Source organism: Phaenicophaeus curvirostris, chromosome 27 (assembly GCF_032191515.1).
Source record: "Phaenicophaeus curvirostris isolate KB17595 chromosome 27, BPBGC_Pcur_1.0, whole genome shotgun sequence".
Lineage (NCBI taxonomy): Eukaryota > Metazoa > Chordata > Aves > Cuculiformes > Cuculidae > Phaenicophaeus > Phaenicophaeus curvirostris.
Genome location: NC_091418.1, coordinates 1,913,802 through 1,934,773, shown reverse-complemented (window position 1 = coordinate 1,934,773; position 20,972 = coordinate 1,913,802). Strand labels below are relative to the sequence as shown.

The window sequence follows — 20,972 nt, the reverse complement described above, 5'->3', positions numbered from 1 at the left end:
GATGGAGAACAGTGGGCTGGTCTTGCCCCGAAGCGCTGCGGCTGAGCTGGGACTCCCAAGCTACCCCGAGCCCGGCAAGCTGAGATACGGAGCGGAGAAGGATTGTCCTTGGAGGGTCTACGAAGGATGTTTGGGTCCAAGGCAAGAACTCTCCAGTGGGCGCTTGGGCTGCTCTTACCCAGCGGCCTCGCCGTGCCTGCGGGACGCCCTGTGCCGCCCCAAGGATGGAGCTGAGCTCCCGCTACTGCTGCCGCCCCGCAACGGGCAGCGCAAAGCGGCTTGGGCCGAGGCCGTGCTGGCCCCGCTGGCCCTTTACAGCCACGCATATCAGCGCTACCCGCTGCCCTTCCCGGCGCTGGACGGCACCGCCGGCAAACCCGGGGACGCAGCCGGGGACCCCCCGGCTTTCCGCCACTGCCCTTTCCTGGTGGAGGCCAAGCACAGCCCCTTCCTTCTGTCCTCGATGCCGGCCGAGCCCCCGTTCGGTGGCGACGCTCCGGGGGCGATGGGTGACGGGGGCTTCACCGTGGATTGGCACCTTGGCTCCTACGCGCCCGCCTGGGGCAACCAACCCCTCTACCTGGGGCTCCCGCCGCGCTGCAAAGCGGCTCCGGCACCGTTCGACGGCTTGAGGAGCAAGGTAGGCGATGCCAGGGGGGCTTTGATGGGGTTCGCGGATCTTCTCCAGAGCAAGGATGCTCCTCGGTGCGTCCCCGCTCCCCTGGGTGCCGGCGGGCTCCGACCTCGGCTGAACTCGGCTGGGAGCGGCCGGTTGCGAAAGGCGACGCTGGCACCCGCGCCCAGGGCAGGGCTGGGCAGGCACCCGCTCTTGGCACCCCCTGAGTGGGATGCAGCCCCCTCCTCGCTCCTGTACCTCGGCAGAGCTGTGACGGGGGGATCCCAGCACCTAAAAGTTTGGGGAATCCTTCCTGAGGGGGAAAATCTTCTTCCCATGGCGCGATGAAAGCGCCCGGGCTGAGTCACGGCAGCGGGAGCTGCGGCACGGAGGTGGCAGGAGGCAGAGCCGCCAGCCCGTGGGTGCGCCCGACGCGCCCCAAGTGCCGATGCAGCTCCCCATTCCTTTCCCACGTGCCCCACAGGCTGGAAAGCTCCGAGCGGCCACCCAGCTCAGGAGGGCAGAGTGGGGGGAAACTGAGGCAGGGCCATGGGTTGCTCCCCATCACCACCACCTCCAGGTGATGTGGGTCCCTGTCCCACCCTCTGTCAGCCGCGCCTGGGCTGACACCAACCTCTGCTCCCCTCCAGGAGTTTTACCCCAAGAAAGAACCCGGCTTCCACCCCGTGGCCAAGGACCAAGCGTCATCGCAGCTGCCAGGCAAGGGGCAGGATGGAGATGGGGAGAGGGAGCAGGCGGCACCGGAGCCGCCCGGAGCCCTGTGGAGGGACGGCCGAGCCGGGGGCAGCTCGGCGGTGCCCACTCCCCATGCCCACACGCCTCCCCCCAGCGCCAGCCACCCTCTCTTCCTCCTACAACCCAGCGCCGTGGGGAGCCCCTGGGGGGGCACACAGCCCCCCGCTGCCGATTTCCCCCTGGAGCCAGGGCCGGGACAGCCGTCCGAGCCCAAAGACGAGCACCTGGGGTCCCAAAGCCTCCAGCCCGCCTCACCAGGACCAAGAGAGCAGCCAGACTCATCTCCTCCGCTCACAGACGGGCGCTACCCGCTGGCCTTCGCCAAGCCAGAGCCGTCCCCCGCTTGCCTCTGCCCCGCGCCGGGCTGCGCCGGGTGCCCCCGGGTGGGCTGCGGGGTGCTGGGTCCCTTCGAGCCCACCTCGAGCATCCCTGGTGGGCGTTTTCCGTGCCCGCCCAGCAACCACACCAAGCTGAAGAAGACCTGGCTGACGCGGCACTCGGAGCAGTCGCTGCCGTGCTGCAAGGTTCCCCGGCGGGACGGAGGCTCCGAGGCAGCCGGCGAGGGCAGGCGCTCGGCGAAGCGCCCGCATGGCACCTCCGACAGAGCCCGCGCTGCTGGAGAAGGCACCGGGGCGGCCAAGAGAGGCGCCAAGGCCACCGAGCACGTGGCCGCGGCGTGTCCGAGCGACGGCGTGGAGAGCGGAGGGGACCTGGAGGAGAGGAGGATGGAGCTGGGAGAGGGAGGTAAGGTGGGAGGACGCATGGCGGGGCTGGTGGTGGCACCAGATCATAGAATTGCAGAATGGGTTGGGTTGGAAGGGACCTCCAAGCCCATCCAGTTCCACCCAGGGACACCTCCCACTGGATCAGGGGCTTCAAGTCCCATCCAACCTGGCCCTGAACCCCTCCAGGGATGGGGCAGCCACCACTGCTCTGGGCAACCTGTTTGAGGGCCTCCCCACCCTCACTGTGAAGAATTTCTTCCTAATGTCCAATCTAAATCTTCCCCCTTCCAATTTAAAGCTGTTCCCCCTAGCCTTATCCCTGCCGTCCTCGATCCAGAGCTCCTCCCCAGCTTTCCTGGAGCCCCTTTCAGTCCTGGAAGCTGCCCTGAGCTCCCCGTGAAGCCTTCTCCAGGCTGAGCAACCTCAACTGTCTCAGCCTGGCCTCATAGATCCTCAAGGAAGTTTTGCATCCTGGTTCCCTGTGCCCACAAAAGGAGCTGGGAACGCATGAGGGCTGGGAAACCTGCTACGTTTGTATTTTCCTGGCATGGCTGGGTCTGGCAGCGACCCCCAGGGTGGGGATTTCTAGAAACTCCCCTTTGGGGCAGCGCAGCATCCTCAGGCGTGATGCTCAGGGTGGGTGGTAGCAGCATTGCTTGGTTGGAGCCCTTGGGGAGATGCTGGCACCTCAACCCTGACCTCTGCACATCTCCAGCCCTACTTTCTGGCCCAGTTTCCAGCCCCTGCCGTGGTGTCCCAGTCCCTCCAGCCTGGTGTGTCCCAAAGCCCCCCTCGTCTCCCCCAGACCCGCTGAGCCGTGCTGGCCGAGAGCCGCAGGAGCCGTGGTGCCTGCAGAGCGTGCCATGCACAGCCCTGCCCAAGAGCATCCCGCGGTGCTGCTCCTGCGCCGCCCGCGCCATGAGGGACCCCAAGGGTGAGGACGAGGAGGATCCCCCGGAGAGCACCTGCAGGCTGCTGCACTTCCGCAGGTGAGTCACCTGCGGGGAGCAGGGGGTCACCTGCAGCCCATGTCGGGAGCATGCATGGAGCATCCCCTCCTGCTCACCACTCCAGAGCATCCTCTGCTTTGGAGCATCCTTTCACGTCACTCTGCTTTGAGGCATCACTCCTGTCACCCAGCTTTGGAGGATCCTCTCCCACCACCCTGCTTTGGAGCATCCTTTCCTGTCATCCTGCTTTGGAGCATCCTTTCCCTTCTCTCTCCTTTGGAACCTCCACATTCATCACCTCACTTTGGAGCTTCCCCTCCTGTCCCCCCAACTTCAGAGCATCCTTTCCCATCCCTCTACTTTGGAACATCCCCATCCATCCCCCCACTTCAGAGCATCCCCTCCTGTCACCCCCTCTTTGGAACATCCTCTCCTGTCACCTCATTTTGGAGCTTCCCTCCACTTCAGAGCATCCTTTCCCATCCTTCTCCTTTGGAACATCCCCATCCATCCCCCCACCTTCGAGCACCCCTCCTTTTCCCCCCAGATTGGCCTTGGGGGACGGCGGGGAGCTGCGCACCGATGGTTTCTGCACCCTGGCCGAGGCGGAGGGGCAGACGTCGTGCCCGGAGAAAGGGAGTGCAGGCAGCAGCCTCTGCTGGGCCAAATACCTGCTGGGGGTGCTGGGGGACCCCTTCTGCGAGGCCGTGCGCAGGGACAGGGACGCGTGGCCGGGAGCCCCGGGTAAGCAGGGACCGAGGCGAGGGGTGAGGCTGGGGACACGGGGGAGGCTGAAGGGCTGCGTTTGCCGCAGGGGGGACGGCCTGGAGGAGAGGGGAAGGAGCCCCCCGGCTCTGCGACGCCTGCCAACGCGGCTTCTTCAACTCCCACTGGAGCTGCGCCAGATGTGGCTTCCAGATGTGCCCCGACTGCCACCGCAGCAGGCAGGAGGATGATGCTCATGGTATGGGGAGGGTCCCAAAGGGGGGGGGTCACCCCCACGGAGGGGTTCGGTGGGGACCAAATCACCCTCTCTCTGATGCAGAGAGTCCGGCGCGGCTGCCCGAGTGCATCCCAGGGCGAGACCACCACGTCACATCCCTCATCCCCACGCAGTTCGTCCCCACCTCTAGTGAGTGTCCCCCCCCACCCCATCCTGGGTACCCCAGGAGCCCCCCTGCCCGCTGCCTCGGGGCTGAGCCACTTGTCCCCATCCCTCCCCAGTCCTGACGCGGCTCTGGAAGCGGCTGCACCAGGTCCGAGCCAAATTCGGCATCGCGTCGCGTTGTCGCTGCAGCGAGGAGGCTGCGGAGCAGAGCCCAACGGAGCCCCCCACGAGCAGGCAGGTACGGGGGGGCACTCCAAACTCCTGCATCTGAGAGAAGGGGTGCTGGGAGCATCCCTGGGGAGAGGGGATGGGGTTCCTCTCCGGATACCCGCATGGATTGGGGCGTTTCAGGAGCTGCCGGGGGCCGCGGCGCCCACCCTCCCACCCAGCAGCGATGGCCAAGTTGACCCCTCCAGGCCCATCAAGGAAGGTAGGAGACCCTCACTTTGGGGGTTCAGGGATGCAGCACCGCATCCCCTCTGGGAAAACAAGAGGTGGAGGAGAACTTGAGCATCCCTGACCCCTTTCTCCCATCCAAACAGAGAGTCCCGAGCGGGGGGCCCCCTCGCCAGGGCAGCCGCCCCCGCGGGGCGCCGTGCAGCCCACCACCCTCTGCGACCTCCTGGCCTCCACCGCGGTCAAGCTGTGCCTGGGGCAGGACGGGGTGCGCATGGCCTTCGCCCCCGTCTCCCCCGCCTTGCCCAGCGTGAGTCCCAGGGTGGGCAGGGCTCCCCCTCACCCCCCAGCAGGGGTTTGGGGGGCACCAGGGAGGGCTGACGGGGCTCCCTGACCTTGCCTTCCATCCCCAAGGACAACCGCCTCACCAGCATCCTGGACAGCATCATCGCCCGCGTGGTGGAGAGGAAGATCCAGGAGAGGCAGGCGGAGGGCGAGCTGAGCCCCCCCAGTCCTCCCAGTCCTCCCAGTCCTCCCAGTGCCCTCATCTTGCACTGCACCCTGGCTCCCAGCGGGCTGCTCTGGCTGCACGACCCCGGCCACGCTGGCAACTACGAGCTCTTCCAGGAGCACTGGCGGCGGGGCCAGGTGAGACCCCACTCCGGGGGCGAAGGATGGAATTTTGGGACCCCCCCCCGGCTGAGTCCTGGCTGCCCCGGCAGCCCGTCCTGGTTTCAGGGCTGCAGAAGAAGCTGGAGGAGCGACTCTGGGGGCCAGAATCCTTCCATGGGGAGCAGGAGGTGGAGGTGGTGAACCTGCGGGCACCGGCACGCCGGCTCAGGATGAGCAGCCGGGAGTTTTGGGACGGCTTCGCTGCCAGCGCGGGTAAGGGGGTGATGAGTTTGTGGGGGTCCCAAGCGCAGTGCCAGGGTGCAAAGAGTTGGGGGGCAGCGAGCCAGCCTGCGCATCCCTGCGGCTCCACGAGGTGCCCGGCAGCGCCACGCCAGCATCCCTGAATTGATGCTCCATCCCGCAGCGGCGCCGGAGCAGGGTGCTGGGGACCCTCTGAAGCTGGAAAGAGGCTTTGGGGACACCGAGATGTGCCGGTAGGTGACGGCAGAAGCTTCACTGGGTGCGGGGAACAGCCTGGTGCCCCCTCCCCTCACCAGCTGGGTGCCACCCCAGGGTGGGATGCAGTGAATGGGGTTGGGGGGCTGTGCCGGCGCCGGTACCCGGTGCCCTGTGGCCGAGCCCCGGTTCTGTGCCGCAGGGTCACCAACCTGAGTGCCAGCGTGCCGCTGCCGGAGTACTGCGGGCCCAGTGGCCGCCTCAACCTGGCCTCCCACCTGCGGGGCCGGCGCTGGCTGCGCCCGCGTGTCTGTGTGGCTTACGGTGAGTGCCCACCCGGCACCACCACCACGGTGCTCGCGGCGGCGAGGGGGGCAAACTGAGCTCTGCCCCCGATCCTTGGTGATGCTCGCCCACCATCCCGCTCCCTCCCGCAGGCGTGCATCCTCAGGACCAGAGCGTGGGGACCAAAAACCTCACGGTGGAGGCAACCGACTCCATCACCATCCTGGCGCACGTCGCGGCACGGCTACCCGCGCAGCAGGGTAAGGTGGGAGCACTGGGGGGGTCTCCCAGCCCCAGCCCCCCTGTCCCAGCTCCCCGTGAGCATCCCTTTCCCCGTAGACGTGCTCCTGGAAGCCGAAGCGGACGGCGTGGACGCGGCGCTCAAAGAGCGGCTCTGGGATGCCGGCAGCCAGCCTGGCGCGCTCTGGCACATCTTCCGCGCCGAGGATGCCGGGCGCATCCAGGATTTCTTGCGGAAGGTGGGTGCCGGCACCCCCCAGTGCATCCTTGGCTCCGGGCGCCGCTCATCCCTGCCTCCCCGCAGATCTCGGAGGACCAAGGGCAGGAGAAAGGGGCTCCCGCGGAGCCCCCCGGGTGCTACCTGGACCTCGCGCTGCGGCGGCGGCTGCGTGAGGAGTGCGGGGTGAGCGGATGGACCCTCCTCCAGTTCCTGGGGGACGCGGTGCTGGTCCCCGCCGGGGCTCCCCACCAGGTAGGCAGCTCCGCAACCCACGGCGGGCAGCGATGCGGGTGCCAAACCCTCCTTGGGGAAACTGAGGCACGGCCCCTGCCGCAGGTGCGGAGCCTCGCTGGCACCATCAGCGTGGAGCAGCGGTTCCTCTCACCCGAGAACGCCACCCGCCTCCGCGAGCACGGCGCAGACCCACAGCTCTCTGCCCAGGTGGGTGGTTTCGGGGGTGCTGGGGGGGTCCCGGTGCGGGCTGTGCGGTGCTGACCCCCCTTTTTGCACCCTCGCAGCTGGACGGCGTGATCGTCTCGGCTGTGCGGGAGGCCGTGGGAGTCCTGCGGGGATGCAAGTGAGCGGCACGCTGGGAGGATGCTCCCACGAAGCCAGAGGCCACAGGGAGCCTCGTGTCTCGCGCTCTCGGCACTTCAGCGATGGGGCAGCCAGGGAATAAAGAGTTTGCAGGGGGCCGGGGCCACCGGCACCACCAGCATCTGCCTTGGTGTCTCCGTTCCACGCGGCATCAGTCCTGGTTGAGGGCAGAGCTGGGTCTCCAAGTGTCCCCATTCCCAGCCCGGGGTGGCTGGTAAGATGAGTTTATGGAATCACGGGATGGTTTGGGTTGGAAGGGAGCTCAAACACATCCAGTTCCACCTCCTGCCATGGGCAGGGACACCTCCCACTGGATCAGGGGCTCCAAGCCCCATCCAACCTGGCCTTGAACCCCTCCAGGGATCACAGAATCATGGAATGGTTTGGGTTGGAAGGGTTTGGGTGCAGCTCAACCCTGTCCTGCTGCAGGAAAACAACCGGCACCAAGGCTTTTCCCAAGGAGAGGAACCACCTTTTCCATGGAGCATCCTGCTCCCAGCTCTGGGATGCAGAAGAATCACTTTGCTCTGCCTGGAGTGGAGATAACAACCAGCACAAAGGCTTTTCCCAAGGAGAGGAACCACCTTTTCCATGGAGCATCCTCCTCCCAGCTCTGGGATGCAGGAGAATTGCTCTGCTGCACCCAGGATCATCGCCTGGAGTGGGAAAACAAGAGCCTGAAAGCTTTTCCCAAGGATAGGAGCAACATTTTTCCATGCAGCATCCTTCTCCCAGCTCAGGGATGCAGAGCAATCACTTTGCCTGGAGTGGGGAAAACAACCAGCACCAAGGCTTTTCCCCAGGAAAGGAACCACCTTTTCCATGGAGCACCCTGCTCCCAGGTCTGGGATGCAGGAGAATCGCTCTGCTATCATTGCCTGGAGTGGGAAAACAGGAGCACAAAAGCTTTTCCCAAGCATAGGAGCAACATTTTTCCATGTAGCATCCTCCTCCCAGCTCAGGGATGCAGGGGAATGGCTCTGCTCTGCCCAGGTCCATTGCCACGGGGTAATTAGAAATTAACACCCTGCATCCAGCAGCCTGCATCAGCCCCCAGCAAGCTGCGCGCGGGCCCTTTAAGGCTAAGCCCCGCCCCCTCGGCCGCCAGGGGGAGCGGCGACCAATGAGAAGCCAGGAGGCGCGCGGCTCGGCCAATGGGAAGCGAGGACGCGGGACGCTCGGCCAATGGGAAGCGAGGCCGGCGGCGCGCGGAGCCCCGGGGCGGGGTGAGCGCTTCGCGCATGCGCAGAGCGGGGTCTGGGGGGTTGGTGGGGGGTGGGGGGCGCCCCGAGCTCCTTCCTTGCTGCTCGCAGACTGCGCGGCTCCCGCGCCCCCCGAGCCCTGCCCTGCACCCCAAACCCCGCCACTGCACCCCCAACCCCGCCCCACGGCACCGCAGAGCCCTCTCCGCTGCACCCCGGAGCCCTGACCCATTGCACTTTGCGCCCTGAGCTATTGCACCCCCAAATCCCTCCCCATTGCACCCCGAATCCCTCCCAACTGCACCCCGAAGCCCTCCCAACTGCACCCCCGAGCCCTGCCCTGCACCCCAAATCCTGCCTCATTGCACCCCGGAGCCCTGCCCCATTGCACTCTGCACCCTGACCCATTGCACCCCAAATCCCTCCCCCCTGAACCCTGCCCTGTTGCACCCCAAATCCCTCCCCATTGCACCCCGAGCCCTGCCCCATTGCACCCCATCTCCCTGCCTGCTGCACCCCGAGCCCTGCCCCATTGCACCCCAAATCCCTCCCCACTGCACCCCAAATCCCTCCCCATTGCACCCCGAGCCCTGCCCCATTGCACCCCAAATCCCTCCCCATTGCACCCCGAGCCCTGCCTCATTGCACCCCAAATCCCTCCCCATTGCACCGAAAATCCCTGCCTGCTGCACCCCGAGCCCTGCCCCATTGCACCCCGAGCCCTGCCCGATTGCACCCTGAACCCTGCCCCATTGCACCCCAAATCCCTCCCATTGCACCCTGAATGCTGCCCCACTGCACCCCAAACTCTTCCCCATTGCACTCTGACCCTCAATCCCTGCCCTACTGCACCCCAAACCCCTCCCTGCTGCACCCTGAACCCCGCCCCACAGCACTCCCCAACCCTGCCCATTACACCATAACCCCCTCCCCACTGCACCCCAACCCCTTCCTAGCTGCACCCCAAACCCTCCCCATTGCACCCTGCACCCCAGTCCCTTCACTGCTGCACCCCAAACCCTTCCTCACTGCATCCTCAGCCCCCCGAGCCCTTCCCTTATTGCACCCTGCACCCCAAGCCGTTCCCCGCTGCAGCCTGCATCCTTCTAAACCTTTCCCCCCTGCACCCCAAACCATTCTCTCATTACACTCTGCACCCCAAACCCCAATTCCTCCCCATTGCACCCTGTAGCCCCCGAATCCATTTCCTCATTGCACCCTGTACCCCAAAGCCTTCCCCATTTCATCCTGCTCACCCCCAAACCCTTCCCTTATTGCACTCTGCTCCCTAAACCCTTCCCTGCTGCACCCCAAACCCTTCCTCCTTGCACCTTCAGCTTCTAAACCCTTTTCTGCTGCACTCTGCACCCCAAACCCTTGCACCCTGCACCCCAATCCATTCCCTTATTGCATCCTATAGACCCCCAACCCCTTCCTCCTTGCACCCCGCACCCCACTCCATTCCCTTATTGCACCCTATAGCCCCCAACCCCTTCCCTTATTGCATCCTATAGACCCCCAACCTCTCCCTCCTTGCACCCTGCACCCCAATCCATTCCATTATTGCACCCTATAGCCCCCAACCCCTTCCCCCTTGCACCCCAACCCATTCCCTTATTGCATCCTATAGACCCCAACCCATTCCCTTATTGCATCCTATAGCCCCCCAACCCCTTCCCCCTTGCACCCTGCACCCCACTCCATTCCCTTATTGCACCCTATAGCCCCCCAACCCCTTGCACCCCGACCCATTCCCTTATTGCACCCGGCACCCCAAACCCTCGCTCAGCTCCCCTCTCTGGGCCCTGCGTGCACCCTGCATCCCTGCAGCCCCTTCTCCCGCTGCGCCCTGCATCCCCGCAGCCCCCCGTGCACCCCGCAGCCCCCCTGCTCCCCGCCCCCCTTCCCGCTGTGCACCCCCTATTCCGACCAGCCCTTCCCCTATAGCGCCCTGCAATCCAGCACCCCCTGGCCCCCACAGCCCTGGGATCGCTCCCCACCGTCCACCCCACCGCTTGGCGACACCTTCTCCTACCCGACCCTGGGCATCCCCCAGTCCAGCCGGCCCTTTCCCCCCAGTCTCCCCCAGTCCAGCCGCCCCTTTCCCCCCAGCACCCCCCAATCCAGCAAACCCTTTCCCCCTCACCCCCTGCAATCCAGCAAACCCTTCACTTCTTTCGCTTTTCCGTGCGTCCTGCAGTCCAGCCAACCCTTCCTCTACCGCAGCCCCCCGCGCATCCCCAAATCCAGCGAGCTCTTTCCTTACAGCCCCCTCTACTCCCTGCACCCCAGCCAGCCCTTCCCTCCCTGCGCCCCCCCATGCCTCCCCCAGTCCAGCAAGCCTCTCCACTACCGCAGCCCCCCGCGCCTCCCCAAGCCCCCTGACCCCTTCCCCTACTATTTCCCAGCCTACGCGCTCCAGTCGAGCCAACCCGTGCCCTCCTGCGCCCCGCTGGGCACCCTCCAGTCCAGCAGACCCTTCCCCTACTGCGCCCCCGCTTGCATCGCCAAAGCCACCGAGCTCTTCCCTTCCTACGCACCCCCCCAGCCCAGCAGACCCTTCCCCTCCTACACCCCGCTCGTCCTCCCCCAATCCAGCCAACCTTTCCCCCCCAGCAGCCCCCAACCCCTGGGGGACCCCTTCTTGCACTGCACCTCCCCGAGCACCCCGCATTCTCCAGATCCCCTCCCTCACCACCGCCTCTTCCAGCCCAGCCAGCGCCGGGGCTCCCTCTCCCCCCTCCGCCTGCACGTTTGGGGGGTGCCCTCCCCACCCCAAAACCCTGCTACCCCCTAAGCGGGTGCCCCCTCCACCCCCAATCCAGGCTGCAGGGACCCCCATTCCCATGGGGGACATTCCAGCGGCGGAGCTGGACGCGGTGCTGGCCGGCGGCGCCTGGGATGTGGGGGTGAGCTTGGAGGGTGCCCCCCAACCCAGCGGTGCCATCCGCTTGGGGAAGAACGCCTGCTACGTGGTCCTGGCCGTGCTCTTCGACGAGGAGGTGAGGCAGCCCCCCACGGGACCCCTCTCCACAGCAGCACCCGGTGCCCACGCCACCTCCTCTTGGTGCCCACGCCACCTCCTCTTGGTGCCCGCAGGAGCGGGTGCTGCTGGTGCAGGAGGCGAAACCCGAGTGCCGAGGGAGGTGGTACCTGCCCGCCGGCCGGATGGAGCCCGGCGAGGGCATCGTGGCTGCCATGCGGCGGGAGGTGAAGGAGGAATCGGGGCTGGAGTGCGAAGCCCTCACCTTGCTGGCACTGGAGGAGAGGGGACCCGCCTGGATACGCTTCGTCTTCCTCGCGCGCCCCACCGGTGCGTCCCTGCCCGTGCGTGGGGGCTCGGGCGGGGGGGTGGGAAGGCAGCGGGGTCCCCGGCGAGCCCCGCGATGCGTCAGCAGCCCTCGAGAGCCCCGTGCCAGGTCACCAATGTCCCCTGCCACCTCTGTGCCAGGGCATCGGCACCCCTTGCCAACCCAATAACGGGCATCGGCATCCCCTCCCAGCCCAATAATGGGCATCAGCATCACCTCCAAGCCTAATAACGGGTATCAGCATCCCTTCCCAGCCCAATAACAGGCATCAGCATCCCCTCCGAGCCTAATAATGGCCATCAGCACCCCTTGCCAACCCAATAATGGACATTGGCATCTCTTGCCAACCCAGTAATGGGCATCAGCATCCCTTCTGAGCCTAATAACAGGCATCAGCATTCCCTCCCAGCCCAATAATGGGCATCAGCACCTCTTGCCAACCCAATAACGGGCATCAGCATCTCTTGCCAACCCAACAACAGGCATCAACATCCCTTCTGAGACTAATAACGGGCATCAGCATCCCCTCCCAGCCCAATAACAGGATTCAGCGTCCCCTCCCAGCCCAATAACAGGATTCAGCATCCCCTCCCAGCCCAATAACAGGATTCAGCGTCCCCTCCCAGCCCAATAACAGGATTCAGCATCCCCTCCCAGCCCAATAACAGGATTCAGCGTCCCCTCCCAGCCCAATAACAGGATTCAGCATCCCCTCCCAGCCCAATAACAGGATTCAGCGTCCCCTCCCAGCCCAATAACAGGATTCAGCGTCCCCTCCCAGCCCAATAACAGGATTCAGCATCCCTCCCAGCCCAATAACAGGATCCAGCATCCCCTCCCAGCCCAATAACGGGCATCAGCATCTCCTGTGGGCCCAGAGCCAGGGTCCTGCTGTCCCCTGCCACCCGTGTGCCAGGACATCGCTTGCCTCTGTGCCCACAGGTGGGACCCTGAAGACCTTGGAGGCGGCCGACGCCGAGTCCCTGCAGGCAGCCTGGTGGGCTGGGGACCCCTGCGCGCTGCCGCTGCGAGCGCTGGACATCCTGCCCTTGCTGGACCTCGCCAACCGCTACCGCCGCAGCGCCCCGCACCCCGCGACGCTGCCGCAGGAGCTGCCCTGCGCCCTCGTCTGCCTACGGCTCCTGGTGACCTTCGCCAACGACGCCGGGGACCTCTGGGTGCTGCTGGGCACCGCCGAGCCCCCTCGCTTGCCCATGGTGGCTTGTGGCACGTCCCCAGGCGAGCTGCGCGGGGGGCTGTGCCTGCCTGTGCTGCAGCTGCTGCGGCGCTGCCTGCGCCCAGACCCCCGCCCGGGACCCCTGGGGCTGCTGGGGCTGCAGCACCGCGCTGGGGGGCCCGGGGGGGCTGACGGCATCTGCTTCAACGTCCTGCTCAGCGTCCCCGCCGGCAGCCCCCGGGATGCACCCCCGGAGCTGCGGGACCCCGCTTTCCGCTGGTGGCAGGTGCAGGAGGAGGACCTGAGGGGACGCATCCTGCAGCGGCTCCGTGATGAGGCCACCGTGCCCGTTCGCAGCTAAAGGGGGTGAACCCCCAATTTTGGATTGAGGTGGGTGGGGGGTCCAGCCAGGACACAAGGGTCCTGCTTGCATTGCTGCTTGCACCCTCTCTCCCCACAGAATGTGATGTTTTGGGGTGCTGAGCAGAAATAAACTCATCTGCTGCTTCTTGCACCCACGTGGCTGTGGTTGAAAGGTGGGGAGAGGAGTCGGGGCGCGGGGGTTTCGGGGTGCAGGAGGGATGTCTGGGGCGCAGCGCGTGGTGCTGAGCTTTATTGGAGCAGGGTCCCATCACCCGAGGACTGGGAGAGGTTTCAGGGTGCACTGTCCTGGCCAGGGAGCCATGAACACACACGCCGCCCGTGCCCCCAGCACCACCAACTACGGAGTTATTGCAGCGAGGAGGTGGCATCGCCCCAGGCAGGAGGGGACAACCCCGTGCCCCCCTCGTTATCGCCAAACCAACCCTGCTGGAGGGTGGGGGCAGCTCGGGGCGGGGGGAGCAGGAACCCACCACCCGGGAAGGAACGCAGCACAGATCACCTTGCACCCAGAGGGGCCGCATCCTGCCCCGGGGAGGCGGCATCACCACCAGGTTGGCCAAGGCGGTGGCGAAAGGACTCTTGGGCCTCCTCTTCCTCCTCTCCGGGAGCTGCGACGTGTCCTTCTTGGGGTGCCACCACCACACCTGGCTACTGGGGACCTGTCGGTCCGAGCGGGGCCACCAGCACATGGGTTGTGGCCACCGCAGCCCGGATGAAGAGGGGGGGTGCCTGGCCAGAGAGCCACAGCTCAGGGTGGACCCTCCGGTGGTCCCTTCACCAAGGCGATGGCAGCCAGCTCCTTGCAGAACTCCTCCAGCACCACCACTCCCTTGAAGAGCATCGTGTGGTCCATCCTGCGGGGAGATGAGTCCGTGGGGTAACCCCCCCAACCTCCCTGGAGGGGTTCAGGGCCAGGTTGGATGGGGCTTGGAGCCCCCGATCCAGTGGGAGGTGTCCCTGGGTGGGCGTTGAGGCCCCTTCCAACCCAAACCATTCCACAATTCTATGATTTTGTGACCCCCCCACCCCAACACTTACTCCTCTCCGGGCACCGACCCCATGAGCTGCCGGCGCACCAGGAGCAGCTTGGCCCTGAAGTGGGGCACGCGCTGCAGCCGCTGCATCAGGTCCCCGATCACCTGCCCAGGGAGGAGGAAGAATCAGAGCTCGTTTCGAGGGGGCGTCCCCCCTCCCCAAACCCCCAGGAGGTGACTTTACCCTGACGAGGATGGAGAAGAGCGAGCGGCAGCCGGGTGCCAGGTTGAGGTAGGGGTCCAGCAGGTACTCGTGGAGGTGGGGATGGGGGAAGGCGGCCAAGCGGGACAGCACCGAGGTCACCTGCAGGTTCAGGCTGTAGGGCTGGGACGGGGAGGATGCTCAGAGGGAGCTGGAACAGCTCCGGCATCCCATGGTGGAGACCTAAGCCTGTCCCCACCAAATCCCACTGATGCTCTTGGCCACTTTGCCCCAACTTATGGGGGTTCCAGAGCCTGGAAGAGGCTTCCCACCCTCTGCCGTGGGTCTCCAGCGCTGGCAAGAACCATGGGAAGCCAAAACATCCTATAGTTAACCATCCCCACACCAAGTCAACATCTGTGCCAGCCTGGAGAGCCTCTCCATGAGGAAAATGGAAATGGACACGCCAAGGGGAAGGGCAGAGTATGGTGGGGACCTGGGTATGTCCTCGATGTCCCACCCGGCCACCTCCGTACCTGGTCCAGGATCCGTGCCATGCGGTCGAAGAGCACCTTGAGGAAGTGTCCCTCGTAAAACGCAGCTTCGGGGTGGCAGGCGTCGAGGGGCCGAGGGGCTGAGGGCCACCCCCATGGGGCAGCGCTGGCACGGCACGTCTGGACCTGGAGGGGACATGGACAGGGAGGTGACAACGGGTGAGAACCAGAGCAGGGCCAGCACCACCGGGGACGAGGAACCCCCCAGCCCCTCACCATGCCCAGAGCATCGTGCACGTAGGTGTCGTAGCCACCTTCCTCCATGCACAACGAGGTCTTGGCTTCCTCAGGGACCAAGCAGAGGAAGCTGGAAGAAAGAGATGGATGGGGAGGGGGGTGCAGCCCCCTCCATGCTGCATCAACCCTTGCAAATCCCTACCTGCTGACCACCTCGCTCACTTGCCCCTTCCCCGATGGGGCCGATCCCACCAGAGGCTTTTGCGCCGTCCCTAAGCCAGCGTCTGGGAATCCATCGGTGAAATAGGGGTCCTCCTCCAGGTCCCTGTGGGACCAGGGCAGGGCCATTAGCCAGGTGGCCATCAGTGGGGTTGCCCCCTCGCCCTGCCCCGTCCCTCTGTGCTCACAACCCGTCCTCGTCGGGGTCCGTCTCGGGGGGTCCGCGCTCCTCGTGCGCGAGGGGCCCGCGCTGCAGGTAGCCCCTCATCTCCAGGTTCCTCAGCACCAGGCTGCGGGCTACGTGCTCGTGAGGTTTCTGCAGGAGCTCCTCGAAGAGCCGCAGGCTGGCCAGGCTGATCTGCACCGCAGCAAGCAGGATGAGACCCCCCACCCCCCAGCACAGCCCCCCGTGTCCCCCTCCCCAGGATGGGGCTCACCTCATCGGAGAGGTGGTCGCAGCGGTCGATGAGCTGGGTGCGCAGAGGGTGGGGGGCGTCCCCGGGGGTCTCGGGGTGCCGGTCGGGCCCCAGCAGGAAGAACACGAGGCGATGGAGCAGGGGGGGAGCACGGATCTGCCGCACTGTGCCCGTCAGCATGGCCGTGGCGCTGAGGATGGTGAGCTCGGACCTGCCGGGGAGAGCGGGGGATGCTGCGTCACGGCACAGGGCAAGAGGGGTTGGCCTCAAGTCGCACCAGGGCAGGTTCAGGTTGGACATGAAGAAAAAAAGTCTTCACTGAAAGGGCTGTCAAGCACTGGAACAGCTGCCCAGGGAGGTGGTGGAGCCCCCATCCCTGGAGGGGGTTTAAAAGATGGGTGGATGATGCTTAGGAATCTGGTTTAGTGGTGGACAGGTACGGATGGACTTGATCTCAGAGGTCTTTTCCAGCCTAGGGATTCTACGGTGGGGAAAAAGGAGGTGCAGGCAAAGGGAAACCGCTCGGTCCTGGCCCCAAGGGGTTCTTTGCTAGAGAAGCTCTCGCCCGGCTGCCGTCTTGGCCCTCAGACACTCACATCTGCAGGAGCTGGGGCTGCAGGATGCTCTGGAAGAACTTCTCCTCCACCGCCTGGGTGATGGCATCAGCCACGACCTGCGGGTGACGGCAGAGGCTGAGCTGCGGCACGGGCCGGGCTGTGCTGGGCTCCGCAGCGCCAGCTACGCTTCCCTTACCGGCTGGGCGCTCAGCACCAGCTCCTCGAGGTAGTCCAGCCAGCTGAAGAAAGCAGCCAGGTTCTCCTTGCCTGGGAAGACCCCATCGCCCACAGCGTCACTCTGCGACCTGCAGCGGGTAGAGGATGAGGGGCCGCGGCAAAGCCTCGGTGGGGACCAACCCTGCCCAGTGCCCACCTCACCTCCAGCTGGCCTTCTCCAAGGCGAGGACATCGGCGGGGTCCGTGCCGGTGGGGACGGCGCTGTAGAGGTCACAGAGATGCTCTGTGAGCAGCTGGCACAGGGCGCTGCCACGCACCAGGCAGGTGGCAGCTGCCTCCTGGGCGAGCCCGATGAGCGAGAGCAGGTTTTCCCGAGCCTTCAGCGCGACTCTGCTCTTCTGCGAGGAGGAGGAGAGGGAGAGAGGTGGCGTCACGCTGCCAGCAGCACCCACCGGCCCCTCTTCACCAAGCTTCTCGCCCCACCTTGCTCTTGCACAGCCCCACCAGGGACGTGATGAGGTTGCTGTCCCTCCGTGGCTGGGGGGGATCGGCGCAGGGGGAGCCAGCAGAGGGGCCGGGGGGATGCTCTGCACCCTCCTCCACAGGGCTGGCCGGCAGCTCCTGGGTTTTCCTCCCGTTCAGGATGCTCTTGCCCTGGAGAGAATCATAGAACAGTTAGGGTTGGAAGGGACCTCAAAGCTTATCTAGTTTCAGCCCCTCTGCCACGAGCAGGGACACCTCCCACTGGATCAGGGGCTCCAAACCCCATCCAGCCTGGCCTTGAGCACCTCCAGGCAGCCACAACTTCCCTGGACAACCTGTTCCAGTGTCTCCCCACTCTCAGGGTGAAGAAATTCTTCCTAATGTCCAGTCTAAATCTGCCCCTCTCCAGTTTACATCCATTCCCCCTCGTCCTATCACCACAAGCCTTTATGAACAGTCCCTCTCCAGCTGTTCATGGAGCTGGAGAGAGAGGAACAGCAAAGCATCGTAGCTTCCACCTTCTTTCCACTCACCTGGAGGAGTCTGAGGCAGAGACGGAGCCGCAAAGCACCTGGAAAAGCTCAATTCAAGGAGCCAAACCCCACGGGTGATCCCACCGGGACCAGAACGCTCAGATCTTGCTCACCTCCAGGATGTACGCCAGCAGGGTGGGATCCTGCTTGATCTTGGTGCAGAGGATGGCCGCGAACTGCACCTCCTCCTTCTCGGTGCCAGAGCCCAGGCGGTCACCGCTGAGCTGGAGCAGCTTCTGGCAGGGCAGGGGGAGGGATGCTGGGCTGCTTTCCTCACCCTGCCTGGCTGCTCCATCCCCGTGGGCATCCAACCCCGGCATCACCAGCATCACCGACCTCCCACATGCCCTGCGGGGCTCACCTGCACCGGCCGGTGCACGTTGAGGTAGTGCAGGAGAGGATGCTGCATCTGCCCCAGCACCCGGCTGAAGAAGAGGAGGACCTGCTGCCTCATCCCGGGGGGATACTGCGAGAGAAAGAGAGAGGGAGAGGCATCGCCTACCTGGTTGTCCTACCTGATTAACCCTGTAAATCGCTCCCAACCACCAGTCAGGTCACGTGGCAGTCACAGAACCATTAGGTTGGAAAAGACCTTGGAGACCATCACCTCCAACCATACCTGTCTACTACTAAGTCATAGAATTATAGAATCACCAGGTTGGAAAAGACCCATCGGCTCATCAAGTCCAACCATGTCCCCAGGCACCTTGTCTACCCACTTTTTAAACACCTCAGAGCAGAGCAGAATCCTCCCCCTCCCTGCTGCTCCCACAGCTCTGGATGCAGCCCAGGACACGGTTTCTGGGCTGTGAGCACACGTTGCCAGCTCATGTTGAGCTTCTCCTCCCCCAGCACCCCAAGTCCTTCTCCTCAGAGCTGCTCCCAAGCGCTTTTTTCCCCACCACGTATTGAAACCAAGCAGGAGCTGGAAAAGGCTGTGGGTGCTGCAGCACAGGGGGCTCAGCCCCCCCCATAACGTGGCTTTCCCGGTGTCTCCGCACCCACCTCTGCCTTGCCCAGTGTGCTGAGGGTCTCCAGGACCTTGTGCTGCAGGAGGTACTCGAGGCACGGGCCGGCTTCCCCGGCTGGGTGCTGCTTCTCCTCATACACCAGGATGTCCAGCATCTGCTTGAGGTGCCAAGGGATGTCTGTCTGTCTGGCGGGGACGCTTTCATCTGCAAGTACAGGAGTTGGGGGCTGTGGAATGGCTCGGAAAGGGAGGAATGGGGTCTTGAGCAGCCTGGTCCAGCGGGAGGTGTCCATGCCCATGGCAGGGGTGGAACTGGATGGGCTTTGAGGTCCCTTCCAACCCAAACCATTCCATGATTCTCACGCACGGTGAGGTGCTCGGGTGCAAAGGTGGGGTGCTCGCTGGCTGCGCCCCGAGCCCTGCTGGCCCAGGATCCCCCACCACGGCCGCGAGCGGGGACAACGCTAGATGGCAATGTGAGGATGGAGTCCCAGCAGCACTTGGGGCTGCTCCTTCCGCTCATGGCCTGGAAGCCACCGGACGTCCCAGAGCTGCAGTGGGAGCTGCCGGCTCTCCTGGGGGGCTGTGGGGTGCAGCCAGCCCCAGGGACCCCCCTGCACGGCCCAGGAGGGGATGGGGGCCGAGCAGGAACAACCAAAACCCTGCTGGGGAGAGGCTGAAGCTCTCCAAGCCCTGTTTTTAGTGTTCCCGGAGAGGGACGTGCCCCAGCCTGCAGACGCTCCCAGGAAAATCCACACCTCCCAGACCCCCCTTGCGCTGTGGAGGGGGGTCAGGGCTGAGCACCCCGCTGGATAAATCCTGCTAGGGCATGGGAATGGGTGTCCCAGGGCATGGGGACCTCCTCCCTGGGCAAAGGGACCTTATTCCCTGACTTAGGGTACAGGGACCCTCTTCCCACATCACGGGGACCTTATTCCCACACGGCAGGGTCCCATCCTAGGATATTGGGACCCTCTTCCCACTATTCCTGCACCACAGGGTCCCATCCTAGGGCACAAGAACCCCAGCCTAGGACACGGGGACCCTCTCCCCACTATCCCCACATCATGGGGACCTTATTCCCACACCATGGGGTCCCATCTTAGGACATGGAGCCCCTCTTCCCACTATTCCTACACCATGGGGCCTCATCCTAGGGCACGGGGACCCTCTCCCCACTATTCCCACGCCATGGGACCCCATCCTAGGACACAGGAACCCTCTTCGCACACCATAGGGACCCTATTCCCACACCACAGGAACACATTCTAGGGCACGGGGACCCCATTCTAGGACACGGTGACCCCGCCCCAGGGCACGGGGACCCTCTCCCCACACCACAGGGTTCCATCCTAGGACACGGGGAACCTCTTCTCACTATTCCTATGCCACGGGGACCCATCCTAGGGCACCAGGACCTCATCCTAGGGCACCAGGACGCATCCTAGGGCTCCAGGACCCCATCCCAGGGCACCAGGATGCATCCTAGGGCACCAGGACCCCCTCCCCGCATCCCACTCACCCGTAGCTTCCAGGTAGTAGCCAGTGATGCCCTTCCAGTGCTCGGTGAAGGCTTCCAGCAGGTCCAGGCTGGGCTCCCGCTGCACACAGCGATGCAGGAGTCAAGGGGGAAGGGGGGGGGGGTGGGCACGGGATCCCCCCCCATCCCTCGGGTCCCTTTCTCACGGTGTCTCCTGCATCCCATCCCACTCACCGTCTCCACCGCCTGCTGCAGCAAAGCGCCCAGGCGGCTCAGCATCGCTGTGCCCCCCACTTTTCCCAGCCCCGTGCCCCCTCCCAGCCCCGTTCCCAGCCCCGTTCCCGGTGGCTCCGCCCGGAGAAAGGCTGGAGGGGGCGGCACCGGTCGAGGTTCCTCCCCCCAGGTCGCTCCGGGATGGGGATGGAGGGAGGGAGGATGGAGAGGTGCAGGAAGGTTTGGAGGGGACCCCCCCGAACACTAAAAATGCTCCAGGAAGGGAGAGCTGGGGTGGGGACAGACCCCTCCGTGCACTGGGGTGGAGGTAAAACCCCCTGTGCACACCTCGAACTGGGATGGGGGTGGACCCCTGTGCACTGGGATGGGGATAGACCCCAATTCAGACCTCAAATTGGGATGGGGATGGACCCTGTGCATTGGGATGGGGATGGACCCCAATTCAGACCTCAAACTGGGATGGGGATGGACCCCTATGCACTGGGATGGGGATAGACCCCAATTCAGACCTCAAATTGGGATGGGGATGGACCCCAATTCAGACCTCAAATTGAGATGGGGATGGACCCCAATTCAGACCTCAAACTGGGACGGGGATGGACCCTTGTGTGCTGGGATGAGGATAGACCCCAATTTAGACCTCAAACTGGGATGGGGATGGACCCCTGTGCACTGGGATGGGGATAGACCCCAATTCAGACCATGAACTGGGGTGGGTATGGACTCCACTTCAGATCTCGAACTGGGATGAGGATGGACCCCAGTGCACACCTTGCACTGGGATGCAGGTAACCTCCCATCCACATCTTGCACTGGGATGGGAATGGACACCCCCCGCTCCCTCCACACCTGATAATGGGATGGAAATAGCCCCCCTCATGCACACCAGGCGTTGGCATCGTCCTCCAAGCACTGGGATGGGGAGAGACCCCCTCCCCACCTCGAACTGGGATGGGGAGAG

At 64.7% G+C, this 20,972-nt stretch overlaps 3 protein-coding genes across 4 annotated transcripts; 2 read left to right on the top strand and 1 right to left on the bottom strand.

Moving 5' to 3' along the window:
• The first annotated feature begins 463 nt into the window (after positions 1-463).
• Positions 464-6,968, top strand: HR (HR lysine demethylase and nuclear receptor corepressor). Its single transcript, XM_069877397.1, has 18 exons — positions 464-640; positions 1,267-2,116; positions 2,903-3,086; positions 3,595-3,791; positions 3,862-4,011; positions 4,093-4,179; positions 4,272-4,393; positions 4,507-4,585; positions 4,698-4,861; positions 4,966-5,199; positions 5,274-5,436; positions 5,588-5,657; positions 5,822-5,943; positions 6,057-6,164; positions 6,259-6,393; positions 6,465-6,616; positions 6,701-6,805; positions 6,883-6,968. The coding sequence occupies exons 1-18, from the start codon at positions 464-466 to the stop codon at positions 6,943-6,945; spliced, it is 3,162 nt and encodes a 1,053-aa protein (XP_069733498.1). The 3' UTR covers positions 6,946-6,968.
• Positions 6,969-8,115: 1,147 nt separating this feature from the next.
• On the top strand, positions 8,116-13,145 carry NUDT18 (nudix hydrolase 18). Its single transcript, XM_069877396.1, has 4 exons — positions 8,116-8,187; positions 9,888-11,165; positions 11,263-11,476; positions 12,417-13,145. Exons 1-4 carry the CDS (start codon positions 8,116-8,118, stop codon positions 13,010-13,012), a joined length of 2,160 nt encoding a protein of 719 aa, XP_069733497.1. The 3' UTR covers positions 13,013-13,145.
• A 91-nt stretch (positions 13,146-13,236) lies between these two features.
• Positions 13,237-20,071, bottom strand: FHIP2B (FHF complex subunit HOOK interacting protein 2B). 2 transcript variants are annotated; one of them, XM_069877428.1, is made up of 17 exons: positions 20,012-20,071; positions 19,820-19,898; positions 18,333-18,502; positions 17,689-17,793; positions 17,441-17,563; positions 16,795-16,965; positions 16,513-16,709; positions 16,331-16,439; positions 16,174-16,250; positions 15,599-15,788; positions 15,353-15,519; positions 15,145-15,267; positions 14,982-15,072; positions 14,748-14,891; positions 14,254-14,394; positions 14,074-14,174; positions 13,237-13,889 (listed from the first exon to the last, which is right to left on the bottom strand). In XM_069877428.1, the coding sequence occupies exons 1-17, from the start codon at positions 20,054-20,056 to the stop codon at positions 13,784-13,786; spliced, it is 2,139 nt and encodes a 712-aa protein (XP_069733529.1). In that variant the 5' UTR covers positions 20,057-20,071; the 3' UTR covers positions 13,237-13,783. The 2 variants fall into 2 exon arrangements, with proteins under 2 accessions (XP_069733529.1, XP_069733528.1); XM_069877427.1 differs by having other exon boundaries at positions 13,238-13,889; positions 15,350-15,519.
• Between the last annotated feature and the right edge of the window lie 901 nt (positions 20,072-20,972).